The sequence below is a fragment of the Thunnus albacares genome, chromosome 18 (genome assembly GCF_914725855.1).
Source record: "Thunnus albacares chromosome 18, fThuAlb1.1, whole genome shotgun sequence".
Taxonomy (NCBI): Eukaryota; Metazoa; Chordata; class Actinopteri; order Scombriformes; family Scombridae; genus Thunnus; species Thunnus albacares.
This window is the reverse complement of record NC_058123.1, coordinates 15,263,542-15,283,025: the sequence shown is the minus strand read 5'-3', so window position 1 is coordinate 15,283,025 and position 19,484 is coordinate 15,263,542. Positions and strand designations below refer to the sequence as shown.

Sequence of the window (19,484 nt, the reverse complement as noted above, 5' to 3'; positions counted from 1 at the left end):
AAGTAACAGACCACCTGTTTTATAAGCTGCTATTGAAAGAAAAAAGTAGAGCGTTATCACACTGGATTTTAGCTCCCAAATACTTGACCAAAGAAGGAAACATTTCGACCTTACCAATTTTTTATCAAACAATTCCCTGTAGGGTCGAAACATTGTCTTTTTTTAAGTTAACTACATTTTTGGGAGCTAAAATCTGTATAAGGGTTCTGCTAGCATTAGACAGCAACTTTTTACACCTTAACTTAAAAACTTGCATCCATACAGTGAGCTACAGTTCAGTTTTTTTTAAAAATCACAAAATTTGTGTTGCCGCTGGGATGTAAAAATTTGGTGCTGCAGGAGAATATATGGAGCTCACTTTGTGCAGTTGATTTCTCTCCACTAAAAAGAGAGTTGAAACCAAAATTAATATCTCATCTGCAAGCAGTAATTCCAGCAGAAATCTAAGGTCAGATTTTGCAAAGAAGCATTAACTGAATTGTTCTGGAGCACAGAAATAACAAAGGTGAAAATATAAAATGGGTCATAAAGTATAGAAACGATCCAAGGAGGGTTGACTTGAGGGCACCTGGGCTTGTAGACGTTTCGCCTCTCTTCCAAGGGGCTTCTTCAGAACCAAGTAGTATCAATGACCTTAATAACAACCTCACAGAGGTTAAATACCTGGGACTCCCCACCAGTCAGTTAGAACTGAAGAAGCCCCTTGGATGACAGGCTTAATGTCTTCAAGTATCTACAACCAAGTCCAGTTGCCCTTAATTCAAGTATAGTATAGAGACCACTGAGTCTGTATGTTTTTATAACTGAGTTTGCATTTTATTTGTAATTTATCAGTAGACTAAGAGCTTTGACTGGTTGCTCTTGAACTTGCTTAGTGGGCATTCAGATTCAGCTCTGTATTTTATCTCCCCTCATTCTTTCTTCATCCAGATAATACACTACTGGGGAAGTGACTCTATGTAGTCTCAGTGGGACTACATGATAAAGTCTCCATGAGGGAAAACAAAATGGTTAGACGTGGTTTGATGTCTACACTGTGATTGGGTTGGGCTTCTTAACCTCCTCTATAAATGTCCAAAGAGCGAAGCATCCTTCCCACATCACAAGCTTGAGAAACTGTGAGACTAGGAAGGCTGTTTAACTTCTTTCATCTGTGAGTGAAGATTAAGGGAAGTCGTCACCTGATCTTGTGAAACGATGGATGCAGATGAGTTGATTGAATCCATCATCAGAGCATTCATGTTTCTGTCAGGGATCGTGGGAAACAAATTATTGGCCATACACTCCCTACCCAGGCAGAAATCTGGGATCCGCACCAGTGAGGTCCTCTTCATCAACCTTGCGGTTTCCAACCTCATCACCAACTACCTGGTGGACCTGCCCGACACCGTGGCAGATTTTGCTGGACGGTGGTTCCTGGGGGAAACCTACTGTGGCGTGTTTCGTTTTTGTGCTGACCTGTCTGAAACCAGCAGCATCTACACAACCTTCTTCATCAGTGCTTTCTGGCACCAGAAACTGGTCGGCTCCCTGAAACATGGCGGTGCACCGGTGCGGCTGGACAGCCTGTGTCTGGTGGCCTGTCTGCTGGCTGGGAGCTGGACTGTGGCTGTGGTCTTCAGCATACCGCACTTTTTCTTTGTTGTAGTGGAGGCGACAAATGAGAGTCATGAAGACTGCCTAGATGTCTTCCCTAATGCGTTCACCAAACACACCTATGAGATCTTTTATCTCACCCTGGCTAATGCACTCCCTGTTGCTGGGATTGTATTTGCCAGTGCCCAAATTGTCATTACTCTGCTTCAAAACCAGCAGCGCATAAGAGGTCATAACTCTGAGACCACCAAGGAAATGGTTAAGGATGAAAACAAAGGTCTTGAAAAAAGAAATGATGAGATAGCGGTCAGCACTGTTTCTGGATCAGGCACCTCAAAAGATCAAAACGATTCTGCATCTTTAACCACCATTTATAGAGCCGTGCCTGCTTCTTCCTGCACAAACGCAGGGCTGTCAGGTCACAGCTCTCCCGTAAACACAGAAGCAAACACAGACAGCAGAGTTGGAGATCCGCCAATTCTTTCAAGGCCCAGCCAGATTCCAGCTAAACCCAGTCCAAGCTCAAGCACTCAGGTAAGGGCAGCCAAGAGTGTGGTGGCTGTAGCCAGCGTGTTCCTGGTCTGCTGGCTGACTCATCTGGTTCTGCGCATCGCCAACAGCATCCACACCTCATCGATAGTGGTGGAGGTGGCAAGCTATGTTGGTGCCTCCTACACCTGCATCATCCCCTACATATTCCTGCACGGAGTGAAAAAGCTTTCTTTCTCGTGCAAAAGGTAGAAATGGACTCTGACATTCTCTCAGTTCATTTGTTGTCTTTTGTGTACATCACATGCAGTTTTTACTATTGGACTCAGTATGTGGTTATGTATATGTAATCTGGTTTTGGAAGACCTGATCTTCACTGTACTGTGTTCAAATCTAATTTCAAGTGGTCTCATATCCACATATTTTCCTCCCAAGTTATATTTTTATTCAGCTGTCAAACACATTATCTGTGGTACTGCATCATTGTTTATTCTTCCACATTTGTTGCTACCGCTCCACTTAACACTTCATTCAAATCTGTCAGAATTGGCCTGTGATTTTTTTTAAAGCATCCATTGCTTGTACAAGAAACTAGAAGAGCTGAACTTGTGGATAAAGTGTAAAACATCAGCACAGTGTCTACTAATCATTACATTTTCCAAGTTTTTCTTTGATATAACTGTTAATTTTGTTCACCCTTCTGCATCTGGTGTCTGCTTTCTCAAGAGTTGTTTGTGTTGAGTTGTTTAAGTTTCTCAGAATTGATAGAGAAGCACAGACAGAACTCATTTTAAGCAAATACCGTGAAAGCTTTGCACAGCCCAGAGATACGACTAAATGTGATCCCTGGGACATCCTGACAGTTGAAGTGTCAGAGATCTTGTCAGGGCTTCACAGCTTTGAAACAACCAGTTTCTTGATTCCAGGCCCATTTCAGTCTATATTTTCTTTTAAATATTGTGTTAAACCTAATCAGAAGGCATTGTTATTCTTATTAAAATACTTACTTCATCTGTTGTTTTCATGACATGGACTGCATCTTACCTTTATAGGTAATATATACATTCATATTTAGTTTCTCCTTTTACATAGCATTTCTTTTCAGTCTTTTACTTAACTAAGAAATACATTGTAGCTCTATTTTGAGAAGTACTATGTAAAGTAAAGATTAATATATATATATATATATTTCTGAAGCAAAAAAGTAAGATAGTATATAATGTTGCTGCTCACACTGCAGATTCTAAAAGCACAAATTTATTCTAGCCACAGGTTTTTAACACAAACATGTGTATTTCTTGTTAAGAGAGTGTTAAGTGGAATATAACGTGATGGAATCAGTCAGAAGTCTATGAAATTATGAAGATGCAAAAGCCATTTTGATTTGATGGGAGGTGTGGGACTGTTCACTGACTGTATTAGTTTTACATGGTAAATATGTGTGGAATAATTTATCCGCAGTTGTGAAGGAGTGCTGACTTGTCTCTTGACATTAAGAGAAAAATAAACCCAGCATCAAGTCAAAATGATTTTATTTTTCATAAGGCTGAACATTAAACATAATTGTGTACTAGAGTGCACAGCTAATTAGAGGAAAAGACCTTTAGCAATTATTGCCCTGTTGCTGATGACTGTAAGAAGTCCTGAGTGCCATTTTTAATTGAGGGTAATTACATAAACACAAACAGTCACGTCATTAAGTTTATTATTGACCCCCTTTGCAGGGTCACATTATAAAACCACAGCAATTTAAAGCTGCTTCCTGCTGAAAATCATTTATGAAATCTAACACCAAACTACTTGAACGAAGGACACCGGTTTGGTTTGTGGGTAACAACTAGTTTGTGTAGTGTATTCAAAACATCCTCATACAGAAAAGCAATGACACGTTTTATTTCTTTATAAAAAAGTTTTATGAATTTTTTTTCCTCTATGCAGGCCAAAAGTATTTAGTGAAGCACTGTGAACAGCACCGTTAAAATTAATTGTTCTACATTCAAAACAATCATCAAAGCACTCATACACACAACTGAACTGTTAAACTTATCAGCCAAGTAGAAAATGTTAAATGTAAATACACATGAAAATAAAGTTTAAATGTGTGAATGACCCTGGCAGAAGAGACGACATCATGGCCAAGTTTATGTACATAATTACAACATCCGACACTGAACTGTTTGTTTGGAGTGAAACGTAGAACAATAAAAATCATTCCCCTGTGATGAAAAAAGAAAGTCTTTAGTCAAAGATTTACCAAGTGTATTCATATCAATATATCCCCAAATCAATCATTATTAAGTGCATTTTCCATATAAGAAAACTGACTTGTAAAATTCAGAGCAAGAAGTCTGATTTCATGTTCTTATAAACACATGTAACTCAAATATCCTGTCATTTTTATCTGACACAGCTGTTTGCACACAATGCAAACTACCAACTGTGTCTTGCTTTTGAAAGTCATATTACAGCATAATGTTTAGACTTTAGAACAAAATGCATTAAATAAGTTATAAAACTTGTCTGTTCGGCCTCCCTTGTCTTTACGGTCATCATACTTTCACTGTCCCTTAACACAGCGCACACCAGGCTGTCACACAACAGACTAAATAGGAGAAAAAGAGGCAAACTGTACTGTGGAAGAGGCCTTTTTCACAGCACACATTTTGAAAAGCACAGGTGTTACTAATAACATTAACAAGGCCTCAGTTCTATTCAGGTGTCCCAGTAAGTCATGACTTATTGGGACAGTGAGCCAGCATGCACAATACCAGGATCCTGAAACCAGTTATCTTAAGAATTTCCCTACTGTAACATGTCAAAATGCATTTGGTGAAAAAAGGCCTGTACAAAGATCAATGTGCTGTGCTTGCCGATAATCACACTTTTAATCAGCTGTTTAATTAAGGCAACAGTGCAAGATCCAGAGGTCACCTGTCCGTTGTCCTGATGAAAAAACATTACTAGCGACATCAGTGGAGTTTGTCCAGCTTCGACTGCAGCGACTTGAAGTTGCCAATAGTCTGTTGAAGGGCCGAGTTGGGGCTCAGAGACTGCAGCTCCACAAGGTATCCGCAGATGTTATCCAGACACACGTTAGTGAATCGGCGCCTAAAACGGAGGGATAGCAATCAACTTTACTAAAGGTTTATTGCAGGTTTTGATAGTTTCAGTCCCAGACTGGGCACCTTGCTCTGAGCTCACTGGTTTCACTTTATCAACTTTCACACAGATTTAATGTCCAGTTATTGTGTTTCACAATTAAAAAAAACAAACAGCAGTTTATGTTAAACAAGGACCCCCTGTGACTAGTTGTTCTGACCCAAAGCTATCTGACCTCACAGAGAGAAAATTATGACATAAAAACCATCAAGCTTGGACAAAATTAAGCGAAATAAGGTTTTGTATTAGTTTCTGTCATTCATGTGTCTTTGACACCCTGAATGTAGCTGCTGTTGACAGTCATGTGTAGCTTGCCAGCACTAAAGTGATTGACAGACATTATGTGTGGCCCAGGAACAGCTAAAAAGCCACTCACTGCATTGTCAATTATAATATTGCTGCTCTCATTGCAGATTCAAACCTATTTCATATTCACTTCTTTTTTTGTTTTATTTGTTTTTTGTTCCCTTTTACATTGAATTTTATTACAATATTGTTTTGCATTATGATGTAATGTTTACTCATGTGGAACATGGGAAGAGTAGTTGATACCTTGATATTGGCTAACGGGGATCCCAATAAATAAATAAAATATTTTCTTTTTAATTACATGTATTTTACATAAAGCTACATGTAGTCACAATAAAACATTTTTGAAAAAGATCAGTAACTCAGATTTATCATCAGGCCTGTTCAAAAAGACTATGTAGAGTATTTCGGGTGGAAATTATCTCCAAAATGCAATTTGAACCTTCTGCCTTTGATACTGCTACTCCAAATGCTCTCTGTTCTCATCATACTGACTATGTTATTGAAGCAGTTTTCATTCAACACCACAATTTACAATTACAGTTTAGGATTTTATCTAAGTTGGTAGGCATTAGTTGTCAAAGGGATTTTAACCAAGGACCTTATACTTGTGCTAATGTCTCTGTCAAAACAAAGCCAACACTGCAGTGCCCACTACAGGCCAGCGGCTGAACAGCTACTCAGACAGTGATTACCTGTCATAGGTTGGTACTCTGCTGGGGTCCTCCACGTATCCTAACAGAAGCACGTGGATACACTCCACCAAGTGCAGAGGTTTCTTCAGCCGCTGCCAGCAGGGATCCTACAGGTGAAAAGGAAACAAGGCAGGTTGATGGATTAGATGAGACAACTTAGTCCTCATCATAAAAGCTTTAACAAAGCTGAAAAAAATTAATGTATTGATGAAACATGATATTCTATCTGTACCCGAGTTTTGAAGAGCTGGTCATAGACCTCCAAAAGACGTGGCAACTGTACCCCAATCTCCTGCATGGTGCAGGTGACAAAGCCTACGTCCCAGTTCAGCCGACACACCTCCTGCTCCAGAAACTTCACTAAGAACTCTGAAATCACCAGAAACATCAACCCTTGTTAGCACTGCATACTCACCAATATGTTAATTACTGAGGAAAATATGTTTTGAGTGGGACATAATTGATTCAGAGCATGCGTGCAAAGATGTATATAAAATGAATCAGTGTCTCCACGGAGCAGACAAGTTTGAACAGGCTGATTGTAATAGGGGGAAAATTTAGCAGTCACCTAGAGCACCTGCATGACCCTACAGACCTGCACCACAGAGACATACTTACATCAATTATACAAAAGGGAAATATAATTATATTACTGTTAACAGAACAGTAAACAGCAAGCTGGAAAATCCTACAGAGGGGAAAACAGAGCGTAATTGCAGGAAGGTATGAATGCTTACCAAGAGGGAAATATCTTGGCGTTCCGGCGTAAATCTTTCCCAGCGATACCAGTTTCAAACTGAGGGATCTCATCCTGTCTGCTGGACTCATGACCACTGTGTCTCCCAGTTCTAAGAGACAAGATGCAAAACAATCAGCACTAAAATCCAAATGTGCATTATTTAAAAAAAAAAAACACAACACATTTTTGCAGTGGTAGTTGGCATTTCACTTGCCTTTCTCCATGATTTCCTGCCACAGAGAGTGCACTAGGATTGGGTCAGAGTGTCCTGCACAGTGAATGATGGCCAGCTTGCACTCAGACAGTTTAAAATGGTCAGCAAACTCCCCGTAGAGCTACACAAAAGAAAATAAGTGTTAACAAATTGTTCCCTGTTACGATAAAAAAATCTTTTTAAAAAAAACAAAAAAAATAGCTATTAATAATCTATAAGTCCTGATGCCGCCTGTTACCTTGGTGATGTCCATGAGCTCTGAGTCCAACTGAGAGATGACATTTTTCACTGAGGGGTGATGGGAGTACTGTCTGATCAGGGTCTCCTGAATCTGGACTTGGATACGCACAAGCTAGGAGGAAGGCAAAGGAGGGAGTTCTTAATTTCATATGTGAATCACACCTTGTATTCTCTTCACTGTGATCGCCACACACATACCTCCATCTTTTCTTCTAGTTCATGAAGGAACTCTCCATCTGATGCCTGAGCTGAGATGCAGGAGGAACTCTTAGCTGAGAGGATGGCGCGGGCGATATACTCCAAACGCTGCTTCAGAGAGATCTCAGTGCTGAATGTGCAGAGAACGGCATGATTGTTTATTATGTTCATAGAAGAAAACTGTTAGTAATTATAATACTGACTCAAACAATACTAGAAAGAAAAAGAGTGGTGAGAACGTGTGGTAACAAAGGTTTTCTGGAGGAGCCGGTGTTGTTATGAACAGTCTTGTTCATAAACTTTGCATATATGTTAAGTGAAAATATTCTAAGAATGAAATTTACTGTCCTGTTATCGTGTGTACAAACCTGTGCATGTCAGCGAGGCGGGCCAACACATGAGCTGCCTTGCCAAAGTTACGGTTCTTCTCATAGTAGCGCCACAGCAGGTCCATATTGTGCACTTTACTCTGATCCTGTTTGATCATGTGCATCAGATGTTCCTCTAAGTACGGAGAATTCACCTGGACAACAGAGGACATATGAAATCTGTCTTTATTTTGCATCTTAAAATGCAAACATCTGGGAAAGTAAAGTCGATACCACAAACCTGAGTGATAAGAATACAATTTGCGGTGAAACACTATGTTTTAAGGGTGAAAATATGCTCAAAAATAACTAGTTTATACGACATGTTGTCTGACCACATTTGAAGGAAAAAGTGTTAATAGCTGTTCCAAATGCCTGGTTTTAAAGGTTGGGTGAAAAGCCTGCCATTATAGGGAGAGACGAGACATGATAATCACAACGGTGATAACAATCTTCCAGACCATTTGTCCTCAAAGGCATTTACTGTTGCACTGGGGTTGTTCATGCAGAAGGTGAGTAATTATGTGAGAATTTAAAAAGGGCCGTTAATAGAGATGTTAAAATCCTGACTACTTCCTCACCTCTGTACACCAAAGGGGTCGTTATAGTGGGTTCTGGGAAGTTAAAGAAATTGTCTGACTCATTCTTGCCAATTCTAATGCTGGAGAGGAGTAGGGGGGAGAGGGGGGTTTAAGACACTGTTTGATCATCTGATTTGACTGAAGCATACTGACCCCACAGCAGTTACTTTTATTACCCTGAGGGTACTTTTTCTACAAAGTCTCTCCTCTCACTTTTGGGTGTGAGAGGCTATAAAATCTGAATTAAAAATCAGTTAAAACTGGTGTGTTTGATTTACAAAACTGTGTATTTTTCTCTACAAACAAGAAAACAATGAAAATAAAAAGCCTTAGATATAGAATCTGCACAGACATGAATTACAACAAGATGGTAGTTTCAAGTGAAAACAGATAAAAACAAAAGCTTGGACACACTACCTCTAGCAGCTTGTCAGTCAGGTCGGCCTGGATCAGCCAGTTGTACAGAGCGATGTGAAACAGCTCGTCCTGAGACCTCTGGGCCAGACCGAGCATCTGCTCAAACTACAAGAGAGACAACAGATTTTCATTATGAATGCAGATCATATACACTGCTGTAGCAAGAAATATGCATCAACTGTCCCCTTCTCACTCACGTGGGCTGTAGCTTCTTCGTTACTGAGCATGTTAGGGTCAGAGGTCATGACAGGAGGCCCAGGCTGCTTTGGGACACTGGGGGACTGAGGTGCAGCCTTGCTCTGGTTCACCAGCTCCTGCATGGTGTCCGTGATGCACTTATAACATGAAAGTCTGGAGTGAAGAGAGGAGGGGTGAAAAACCTTGGTGACAACCAGCTACAATAGCAGGTGATTGATGATGATTCTTATGCTGCAATACTTTCTTGCGTTACCTTTCCTGGAAAGCCTGCTGTCCCACTCGGTCCTCCTCAGGCTCTCCGTTCTTATAGAAGTGGGGCCCCAGTCTCTGTGGATCCTTCTTGTCTGCTGCTGTGAGACACAACTCGAGGACTCCCTCGTAGAAACGCACTGAAACAGTTCAACAGCATTAGTAAACATACCAACTATATGAGCGGAGAAAGTGGAGGCGTCTTGTGAATCGCTACCTTGTCTGTACTGGGAGCAGACGAGCGGCAGGTCTGTGTGTTGGCTGATTTGTTGGTAGAGCCGTAGAGACTCTCTCAGTGTTCTTTCTTTATCTACTTTATTCTGGATCTGTTTGGAGCTCTGCAGCAACTCATTAGCCTGAGTGGGAGACAAAAGCAGCAAATTCAGTATTGAGACACATGAATCACTGAGGCAGAATCAATACCTTTTAACGTCCTTGTTGCCCCAATAATTATCCTTAGGAAATACAAGAAATGTGAAAAAGGTGCATCAATAAAGTACAATAAAAAACCCTGAAGCTGTAATAAAGACAGACACATTTAACCATATCTAGTACCTTTTAAGGTTTTAAGATATATGAGCTTAGAATATTATAAGAACTTTTAAGGACCCACAAACACCATCTGTCTGTGTGTACCATATGTACCTTGGAGCAAACGCTGTCATCACTGCTGTACAGCAGGGGGCAGATGTCCCGCAGGTGATTGCTGATAGCATCCACAGAGGCATTATCTTTGATGTAGACGTTAATGAGTGCTGTGACGAGCGCCCCAGACAGCTCTTTGCCCTGGATCACTACATCCTTAAAACTTGCTCCCTTCATCTGCTCTTGAAACTCCTACAAACACAGGAAAAAAAAAGTGGCAATTAGTGCTCCCGGAACAAAAGAGAGCTCACAATGTACACCAGGTTTTTAGCTGAAAATGGGGTTATTACGTTCAGGGAGGCACATGGATGAACACTGCAGTGATGATGTATGAGCATCTGTTCGTGATGCCGGAGAAGTGTTGTGCACACACTTACCTTTGGCAGTTCAGACATAATGAGGCTGAACTGATGATCACAGAGGAGCTTCCAGAGAGCCAGAGTCTGATAGGAGCGATGCACTAACTGCTGGATGCCCTGCAGGGACACTTTCTCATAGACCTGAGCCTTGGCTGGATACAGGTAGAGGCAGAGAGGGAAGCAGAGTCACACGAATTAGAACGTATAAAGATATCAGGTGTAAAATAATCATAATGAATAATGGATGAACATAAAGCCAGTCCTTTTTGTTGGTACATCAAATATCTATATATGCTTTATTCATTTAGATTAAAAATATCATTGATGTTATTCATATAAAAGATTATCTTGACACAATTAAGGACAATGTGGACACTGCATTCATAACTCACTGTGATATTTCCTCTGAAGCTCTTGCTGGACCTGCTGAGAGCTGGCACCATCAGGACGCATAAATCCCAGCAGCCTTTGCTGCAGGTTTGCTGGGGAGCTGAAGCTAACAGGGAGCAGAGCAGATGTTATTCAGGAGGGGATGGGAAACAAGACTTGGATACAGTAGAGAGATTATACAGATCTGGATCCTGTTTTTGCAGGTTCTGCTTTCATGCTTCTAAACTGCCCTCTACAGACTGAAATATTCATGCTCACAGCCCAACAACTGATGTCACAGCAGGTGTTCTGCAGTTGATAAAACATTTTACTTTGAAAAATTGAAGGTGGCATTACTGAGCAGTGTGTGAGCAGTAATGAAATATAGAGCAGCAGCAATGTTTGGTTCCTTGTGATTCAGTGATGATTGTAGATTTACTCTTTTAACCTGTAGCCAGTGATGATCTATTTAGGAAAGATGTGCTAATAGAATTTATCCAGCCATCAACACACCGATTATTTCAATATAAGAATAAGCAAGAAGAGAAGGAGCTCTTACCTTGCACCGCCAAGAGAGGATGGACTGAACTGAGAGTTTTTATCAAGAAACTCCCGCAAACCACTAAGCTGCAGAAGGACCGACTCCAGATCGAATGAACCAACGCTGCTTTCCAGCTGTAGGGACGATATTAAAAAGCACTGACTAACCACTACTAGCATCATTCTAAAAAACATATGACCACTTTTAAACTGTTGTAAATAGATACTTGCTGTTATTATCATACTTACAATACTGACAGTCTGATTTCCTTTGCTAATGGTTTTCTCAACAGCAAGGCTCCCATCCCAAATATTTCTGTTAGAGTTAGGTCAGAAGAAAACAGGAGAGAAGAATCTTTCAGTATGGACGGCTTTGACTGAACCCAAACCCACATAATGAGGCTCTCACTGAGAAAAACACATTCAAAATATGTCAAATGTGATAAATGCTAACAGGATTTACTGACCCAAGAATGCGAGCAAAGTAGATGCAGATACCGTTGTGTTTCCCTGAGAAAATCACCTCTGGGCCAGCTGACATGGGTGTCATGGGGGCAGAACCAGAGGGCATTGGTGTGAAAGGAGTGGCCAAAGCTGGAGGCATGATGCCTGGTGGGGAGGATAACAGAAATTATAATAGTTTAAACATGTATTTTATGACAGTATTATCAAATGTGATGCCCGAGATGTTTTAATATTACATTTTATTGATATATCCAACGTAAGATGTCACAGGAGTTTAAGTCGTCCAGTTTATTTCTACCTCCTCACACACACATACATACATACATTCACAGGAGTGGACAGTATCTAATGATCATATACCTGGTGCTGGAGAGCTCATCACAGGTCCTACAGTACTGGGAGATGTCATGGCTGCAGGGAATCTCATCTGTGCTTCTCCTCCATATCTGATCACAACATTAACAGAGGACCTGTTTTTAGTTTGTGTACAGTGTGAATATGTGTTAATCTGTCCATGTATAAACAGTGTTATCTGACCTGAAGAAGGCTCTGGTGGCCCACTGTGAAACCTCTCTGTCACAAGCAGCGATGGAACAAGCCAGGATCAATGCTGTGGCACACGCCTGCTCCTCCTGTACAGAGCACAGAATTGAATCAAATCAAATAGATGAGTGTGTGTGTGTGTGTGTGTGTGTGTAACTTGCCTGCACACTGGTCTGAGGCTGCAGGCCATGATATGGCTATATATAAAATATTAGAATATCATGATTTGTACCCTGTGCAGCTTGTAGAAGCGTTCTATCTCTTCACTTTCTCCTCCAGCACAGCTCACCAGCAGGTGACGGAGCTGGTCTACTGGCCGCAGTTTCTGGAAGATGTGACTCCCCTACACAACAGCAAGAAGTCTTCACTTAGTATGCAAAATTATGACAATGTTTTGTCACACTATAACAAGACTGAGCACTGGTAGCGACACAGTAGCTACATGTGATGAGTCATGAAAGCACTTTTAACCTTTGCAGAAAGAAGGACAAACTTCTGTGGAGGGACATTGTGCTGCTGGACCACCACAGGTGAATCAGTGATGGGGATTTGTTCCTTGTTCAGAGGAGTAAAAATCTTGATTGGCCTCTCCTCATTAAGGGCACAAAGAGCCCAAGAGTGTCCATCGACATTAGACATCATCTGCAACACAACACAGACGAAAGAGAGACATGATGAAGAGTTTCTATCAGCCATCAGTCATTTAGAATCTAAATAACTCCATGCTCTGTACTGTATATCAGTTGTTATCTGACATAGTGAGGAAAAATGCTAATGTTTCTGTCCAAACAGCACTTGTATACAGAAACTGCACTACAGAGGAGCACATAATGGAAACCTAAACTGACTGATCTGATCTACTTCCTTTACACCTCTTGTGTGCTGACCTGAGTCTCCATCAAGGGCTTTTTGAAGGGGAAGGAGTCATGGTTGATGCACCACAGAACTTCACTGTCCTCAGTCTCAGAAGCAGCCATTAAAAGAACACCTGCAACATTTAGACGAAGAAAAGACAAGAGAAAGTCATTAAAGGCAAATTCTGCATTCTTGCCAATTGTGGTCCTGTACATCAGCTGATCATAACACTACTTTGGATTTGATGCCCATTGGGTTTGTCTGGTAAACAATTAAAGAGTAGCAGAGGATATTTTTTTTTTACCTTTGCTGTGTAGTGCCTTGTGCACCTTTGCAGGTTTCTGCAGGGTAGAAGATGCAGAAAACCCCGGAGGCAGACGGACATGAACCAAAGCTACCAGGCTTGGTCGAACTGCCACATGCTTCTGGTGTGGAGGGGCAAAAGGTGTAGTACTGAAGTAGAGACGCACACCTACAGAAACAGAATATGTACAGGCATAAATAAGGGAAATGTTACCCTACATGTATCCTACTATTCTGCTCATCTTTACCACTGTTTGGTCATCTTTACCTGCATGAGTGACAGCGAGCAGGTGACAGTCTGAAGACTCAGATCTGTCAATCACAGAGATCTGGACAATAGGTTTGAAGACAGAACGATCAATTGTCCTGCAAAGGGAGGAGAGTTTCAAAGAGACAGAAAAAAAAATAGTTTTTGTATTCTCCTAGGAGAATTAATGAGAAATGTGAAGGAAAAATGTTTGATGTTCAACAAACCCAGACATACCTGGCGATGTTTCCAGCAGCCGCAACAATGGTGCTCTGAGACATTGTTGCCACACGACTCATCCCCTGCCCGTCAGCACCCAGGTCATACACCTGAAAAACAGCCAAACTGTTAATTATTTCAGCACACTGACAATCACCACAAATTTGTCAGTTTCCTTGCTTATCAGAAATGATGTGAAAGTATGAAAAATTGATATATCTAAATAAACATCATACCTGCAGGACACCTTTCTCTGAGCGTGTGTAAAGGATGTTGCGGGAGTTGTCGACAGCGATCTGCATAATGGGGTCTGTAGAGCACAAGGACGACAAAAGTTAAGTTTAATCAGATCTAGGACACCTTTTCCCCCACAAATGTGTCCCCTTTTCTTACCATCTTCAGAGAAGGAGAACTGGAGCACAGAGGGGATGAGGAAGGACAGTGAGCTTTTGGAGTGGTTGATTTTTCTGCAGCGCTGGCTCAGCCAGCCTGCTTCAGCTTGGTAAGCTATCTCATAGAGGCAGCCGTCCTTTCCTGCCATAAAGATGCGACCCAGGTCTGTGGAAGTGATGGACTGGATGTAGGTGTTGTCTGTCGGGATTGAGAAGAGGGGGTCTGGAAGCAGCTGCATCCCTCCAGACATGCTGTCATTCAACCCTATGACAAAACAGAGACACACAAAAATGACCATAATAAATCAATACAAGTGTATATTATTAATAACACTGTTGGAAACAAATACACAAGTTCTGTCCATATTCCATGCCGATTTTTATACAAGTACCAAGGCAATGCATTCATTTATGTATTGTAACATGATCCTCTGGGTTTGGGTGAAAATAGGTACATACAGAGACAAATATGCTCAAAACATGTTGAGTCTTTACTCATGATGACTTCACAGACTTTCACAGATTTCAAATGCAAAGGGGTATTTTATTTGGAAAACAAAATGTACATTTTAGTCATCATGTACACGTTGGTACAGCAGCTGTCCTAAACTTGCATATTAGCATTGCTGATGAATATCCGGTACTTGTTTGTACATGTTTGATTATGTAAACATAAATGTATCTCATTTATTCCTGTGAACGGTCATATTTTGCATGCCTCCTGCAGCTTTAAAGCAGTTAGACAAATTTATTGTACAGCAACATATGATTATTTTTAACAGGATACCCCAGAGGACTCTTAAGGCTAACATTTCAATTCATTTGAAAATAGAGAACCTTCAGAACAAGATTATTTGCCGGCATCTACAAAATCAAAAGTGAAAAGGGAACAACTCAAATGCAGTGTCGCTGTGATTGAGTTGCAGGAGAGACTCACCGGTTTGACCCTTGTGGAAGCTCAGCCCCAGAATCACTACATCCACAGAAGTGGCCAATACTAAGAGGTAGTGAATGTGTGGCTGTAAAATCCCTGGGAAGAGAAATACAAATAATAAACATTACTAGAACAAAAGAAGAAATAAATTGAAGGGTGAGTTCAAGTGTTTCCACATACCTTGTTTAGGTTTCACAAGACCGACTGCGAGAATAGTTTCAATAAGGCCGTCAAAGTAGATTACATCTCCTCTGCAAAGAATACAGCAGAAAATACATAACTGTCTTCATTTCAAGGTTTGTCATCAAATGAAATTCACAATATTAAGCAAAAAATAAGAACATTAATAATACATTTAAATGCACTGTGAGTGTACTTTAGATGGTTACCTATACTGTTTATCATGGTCATTGTCAGCAAGTTCCACATAATCTAAATACTCACCCGTCTTCATAATTCCACATGAATAAGTCGTTGTCAATAGCAAGCCATGCTCGACAAAGCTCAGGAAACACTCCCATCATGCAATTACACTGCATATCTGTAAAACTGTTAAGTTGAAACTCATTACTTGGGCATGTCCTTTTGCTAAAAAGAAATCTATGTGTCAACTACAAAGACAGGAGCAATCAACTTTGCATTTTCACTGTATATTTGATGGAAACCTCGGGGTCAATCTAAAGCACTGGATTAGTTTTTCTAACAAAAGGATACAGCTGAACCGCTCCACCAGCTCCGGTGGCAGAGGGACTCTGCGGACTGCACTGAGCTCTGGGAGGTTTGGCACACTGAGTAAACCCGGTCCCTGGAGGGGATAGTCCATGTCCGACACACCAGAGAGGGACGGCATATCTAACAACACAAACAACAAAAACACAAAGAGGACTGATTATGCACTATGCTCAGACTCAGCAGTTTGGTGCCAAATTTTGTATTTCAATCATATCACTATGTGAAACATGAAAGGGTAACACACAGTTGCAAGTTTATAAGGTACATCCAGCTATGACTAATGTAGTCTGATACAACAACACTGTAATAAATCTTATAGTCGCGAGGTTTATAATTTTCTGTTTTAGTTTAAACAATTTTAGAGAGGCATTTCTAAAATTTAATAAATTCAGTCAGTCTATATTAATATAGACAGACTGTTTTCAATCAGTTGAAATATGTTCCACAGCACCAATATAACCTCAGATAGAAAACTTGTTAACCATCTTGATTCTTCATTTTTATATGCCATTTACACACCTTATGAACCATTTTTATCATACTGTGGTCTATTCTGGAGGGAATTTATTTAGCGGCAGAAATACCAGAGAACTGGTATTGTCAAGAGGGAAACAGATTTGTGGAAGACACCAGATTTGTGTAAATAAATTTGGGAAGTCTCTGGTCCCCTCTTTTCACCATAGAGTGAAAAATTGACATGATTACATATCAGAGTCTTGTCATCACATGATGTGTGTGATTTTCATCAAAATATTTTGAATTAGTTTGCAGTTTTAAAGTTTCCTTTGAGCCATGTCACATCACAATATTTTGTCTGGGACTGAAAACCTCATAGTTGTAAGACAACCACATGATGTAGCTCTGACTGTAAATGCCTCTCCCCTTTCCACTATCACATTAGGTTACACATTACTAAGAATCACTTCTCACATCTTTCTTGTGTGCATATATTTGTGTAAACGACATTTGAAAGCACCAAGAGCGACTCTAATATCAGTATCAATGTTCTTGGTGAAAACCTTTTGCGATATTTGCTTTTATAAACATCGTCCAAACTCCTACTTTACCCTACCATTTGTGGTTTGGCATGACAGCCTCAGTGTAAACAGAAACTTTTGACAGCTAATGTTTAGTCTTTCTCCCCTCAGCTCCATCTATCCCCATGACTTACTGTGAGAAGGGACGTTGAGCAGCTCTGACAGGTCAGGAAAGCAACGGTCATCCTGCAGGTGTCTGTCAATCAGACGGGAAGAGTTTTCCAGCGCTTCGGCGAGTGCAGCTGCCGGGCTGCTGGGTCCAGCACTGGACGGCATGATTGGGCTCCCTCCACTAACGTATCTAAGGAGAAAGCGGGTAGAAAGATAGCTGAGATGTCCTACATAAACGACGGACAGATACGCTGCCAGTGTCAGACCAACTTACATGTTTCTAAAATTCAGCGCCTGGCCAACGTTAGCAAGCTAGCAAAACACCGGTTGCCAATTTTTTGTCATGACCCGCCCTACTCCGCCTCTGATTGGCTAGTACTCGTTTCCTTCGTTTGTTAGGTTTAGGCATCAGGAGTGATTGGTTAGGCTTAGGGTAAGAATATCAGGGTAAGCCAATCAGAGGCAGAGTAGGACGGGTACCGTTAAAAACTTGATTTTTCTTTAACTTTATTTACAATACGTTAATATTATAACACAAATAACTGTACAAGGAGTGTGAAAGATAAAATAAAATACTATTGCACACTGGTTAGCTGTCTGCTAGCATTAAAATCGTATTACTTAGCATGCAAGCTAAAAGCTAGCTAAGTGTGAAATAACGTATTTTAAACTGAATTTGTGGCTTTACCCGACTGAAATGAGTCCGCGTGGTAGTGAGTTATTAGGCTACAAAGTTTTGTTCACCAGTTCAGCAGTAAAGTTGAAAAAATACATCCAGCGCACTCAGAAGTAGCAGCCCGCCAACCTCATGCTACCATGAATGTATAGTGCTGAGGCGAAAGGTTTTCTTCCGGTGGATTGTCTTCTTCTCCGTGGCCTCTCTAGGTTTTCGCACACTAGACAGTAAAGCTTAGTGCTGCCATCCACAGGTCAATTTTATCTGAAATATTCGCCATACAGAAATGCAAATATAAACAGATACATAAACTAAAGTACTTAAATAATATATTAAAAATAAATCAATACAAATGATTGAAATAAAAAGAGGAATTCAACTGAACCAGTTTCCTTGTAGAGAAGTATTACACAAAAACATACATTTCCGTTCTTACATCATCCAATAGAATGTATACATTTTTAATTATAAATAATACCCAGTTGGTGTTTATCATTTCAGCTGAAAAAATAAAATAAAAATGCGCTTCCCCTTAAAAAGACATATTATGTGTAAGACCAATCGGATTTTGTTAAAAGCTAGAAATACTACTGTAAATGTGCATGTTTGGAGATCCCTACTTATTTTTTTTGCTTATATTAAAATCTATTGCTGTATCTTAAAAACCAAGTGACATAATTTTAAGATTTTTTTATCTGCACCAGAGTACAGATAACATGGGTGACTTCTGTGACCCTTAGCAAAAAAATAAAGCGCACTTGTGATCTGTACGACCACTGACAGGCAGAGCCTCCTTGTCTCAGGCCTCTACAGAGCTGGACGAAGCACGTCCATCAAAATCAAAATTAATTGTCTTGACAGCCGATATATGACGCAGTCCAAGAAATTTAAAGTGTCATCATACGGTGTGAGTAGCCTTTCAATCATAATATTTCGGTGTTCATGTTCCCTAGCTTCATTGTCAATGCCATACAGGCTTAACACCAGTGGTGCTGCCATATTTGGCAGTTATTTTTTAATTTAGGACAGGGTCTATGCCCTCCTAACTTAGGAAATTCTTCAGTTAGGATGGTTCCGTCATAGCTAAATTTCTATCCCAAGATAGGGTTTTTTCCTGAATGCGGTTAGTAAACATGTTTCTGTAATACCGAAAATCCTAATTGTCATCCTAAACTGAACGGATTTGAGAGTAAGGAAGTTTCTGTAATGAGGCCTCAGGTTACCAGAAATACACATAAGCTGGTTTCAGGTTTTGGTAATGCTCATATAGATCTGAGACAGAAAAAACACACAGGATCATACTAGCAGAGATGAGCATTCCTGTTAAAAGGAGTCCTGATCGGCTTGATTGCATCACATTATTCATTTACACAGAAAAGGTCAGTCCAGTACATGTGGTGCCTGCAACAGTGTACACTTAGGATGAACATTTCCTGTCAGAATGCATAAAGTAACAACAGTAGAACAGAGAAATTGCGCAAAGGGCAAAGTCTGAGAGATTTCCTTAAGTTACCTGCCAGCTGCTGCCGTTCACATCCTCAGTCATAATCAACCACTTAAGGAGATAATATTCAGAGGCACAAATAGACCTGTTTTCATCCTTCT

The 19,484-nt window shown here is 40.4% G+C and overlaps 2 protein-coding genes across 4 annotated transcripts; one reads left to right on the top strand and one right to left on the bottom strand.

Moving 5' to 3' along the window:
* Nucleotides 1-1,197: 1,197 nt before the first annotated feature.
* Nucleotides 1,198-2,337, top strand: LOC122968995 (rhodopsin). The gene has a single exon (XM_044334558.1). The coding sequence runs from the start codon at nt 1,198-1,200 to the stop codon at nt 2,335-2,337; it is 1,140 nt and encodes a 379-aa protein (XP_044190493.1).
* A 1,263-nt stretch (nt 2,338-3,600) lies between these two features.
* nup155 (nucleoporin 155) lies at nt 3,601-18,105 on the bottom strand. Of its 3 annotated transcripts, none has more exons than XM_044333997.1 (34): nt 17,892-18,105; nt 17,227-17,393; nt 16,038-16,175; nt 15,768-15,864; nt 15,504-15,574; nt 15,327-15,419; nt 14,391-14,654; nt 14,234-14,307; nt 14,016-14,107; nt 13,800-13,897; nt 13,533-13,700; nt 13,261-13,361; nt 12,845-13,015; nt 12,606-12,716; nt 12,368-12,462; nt 12,191-12,276; nt 11,833-11,974; nt 11,615-11,681; nt 11,385-11,500; nt 10,849-10,952; nt 10,475-10,608; nt 10,098-10,289; nt 9,670-9,808; nt 9,457-9,592; nt 9,203-9,356; nt 9,006-9,110; nt 8,008-8,162; nt 7,640-7,769; nt 7,440-7,553; nt 7,202-7,322; nt 6,986-7,096; nt 6,481-6,617; nt 6,249-6,355; nt 3,601-5,193 (listed from the first exon to the last, which is right to left on the bottom strand). In XM_044333997.1, the coding sequence occupies exons 2-34, from the start codon at nt 17,366-17,368 to the stop codon at nt 5,055-5,057; spliced, it is 4,104 nt and encodes a 1,367-aa protein (XP_044189932.1). In that variant the 5' UTR covers nt 17,369-17,393; nt 17,892-18,105; the 3' UTR covers nt 3,601-5,054. The 3 variants fall into 3 exon arrangements, with proteins under 3 accessions (XP_044189932.1, XP_044189933.1, XP_044189934.1); XM_044333998.1 differs by having other exon boundaries at nt 17,948-18,105; XM_044333999.1 differs by lacking the exon at nt 17,892-18,105 and adding an exon at nt 17,478-17,499.
* Nucleotides 18,106-19,484: the final 1,379 nt, after the last annotated feature.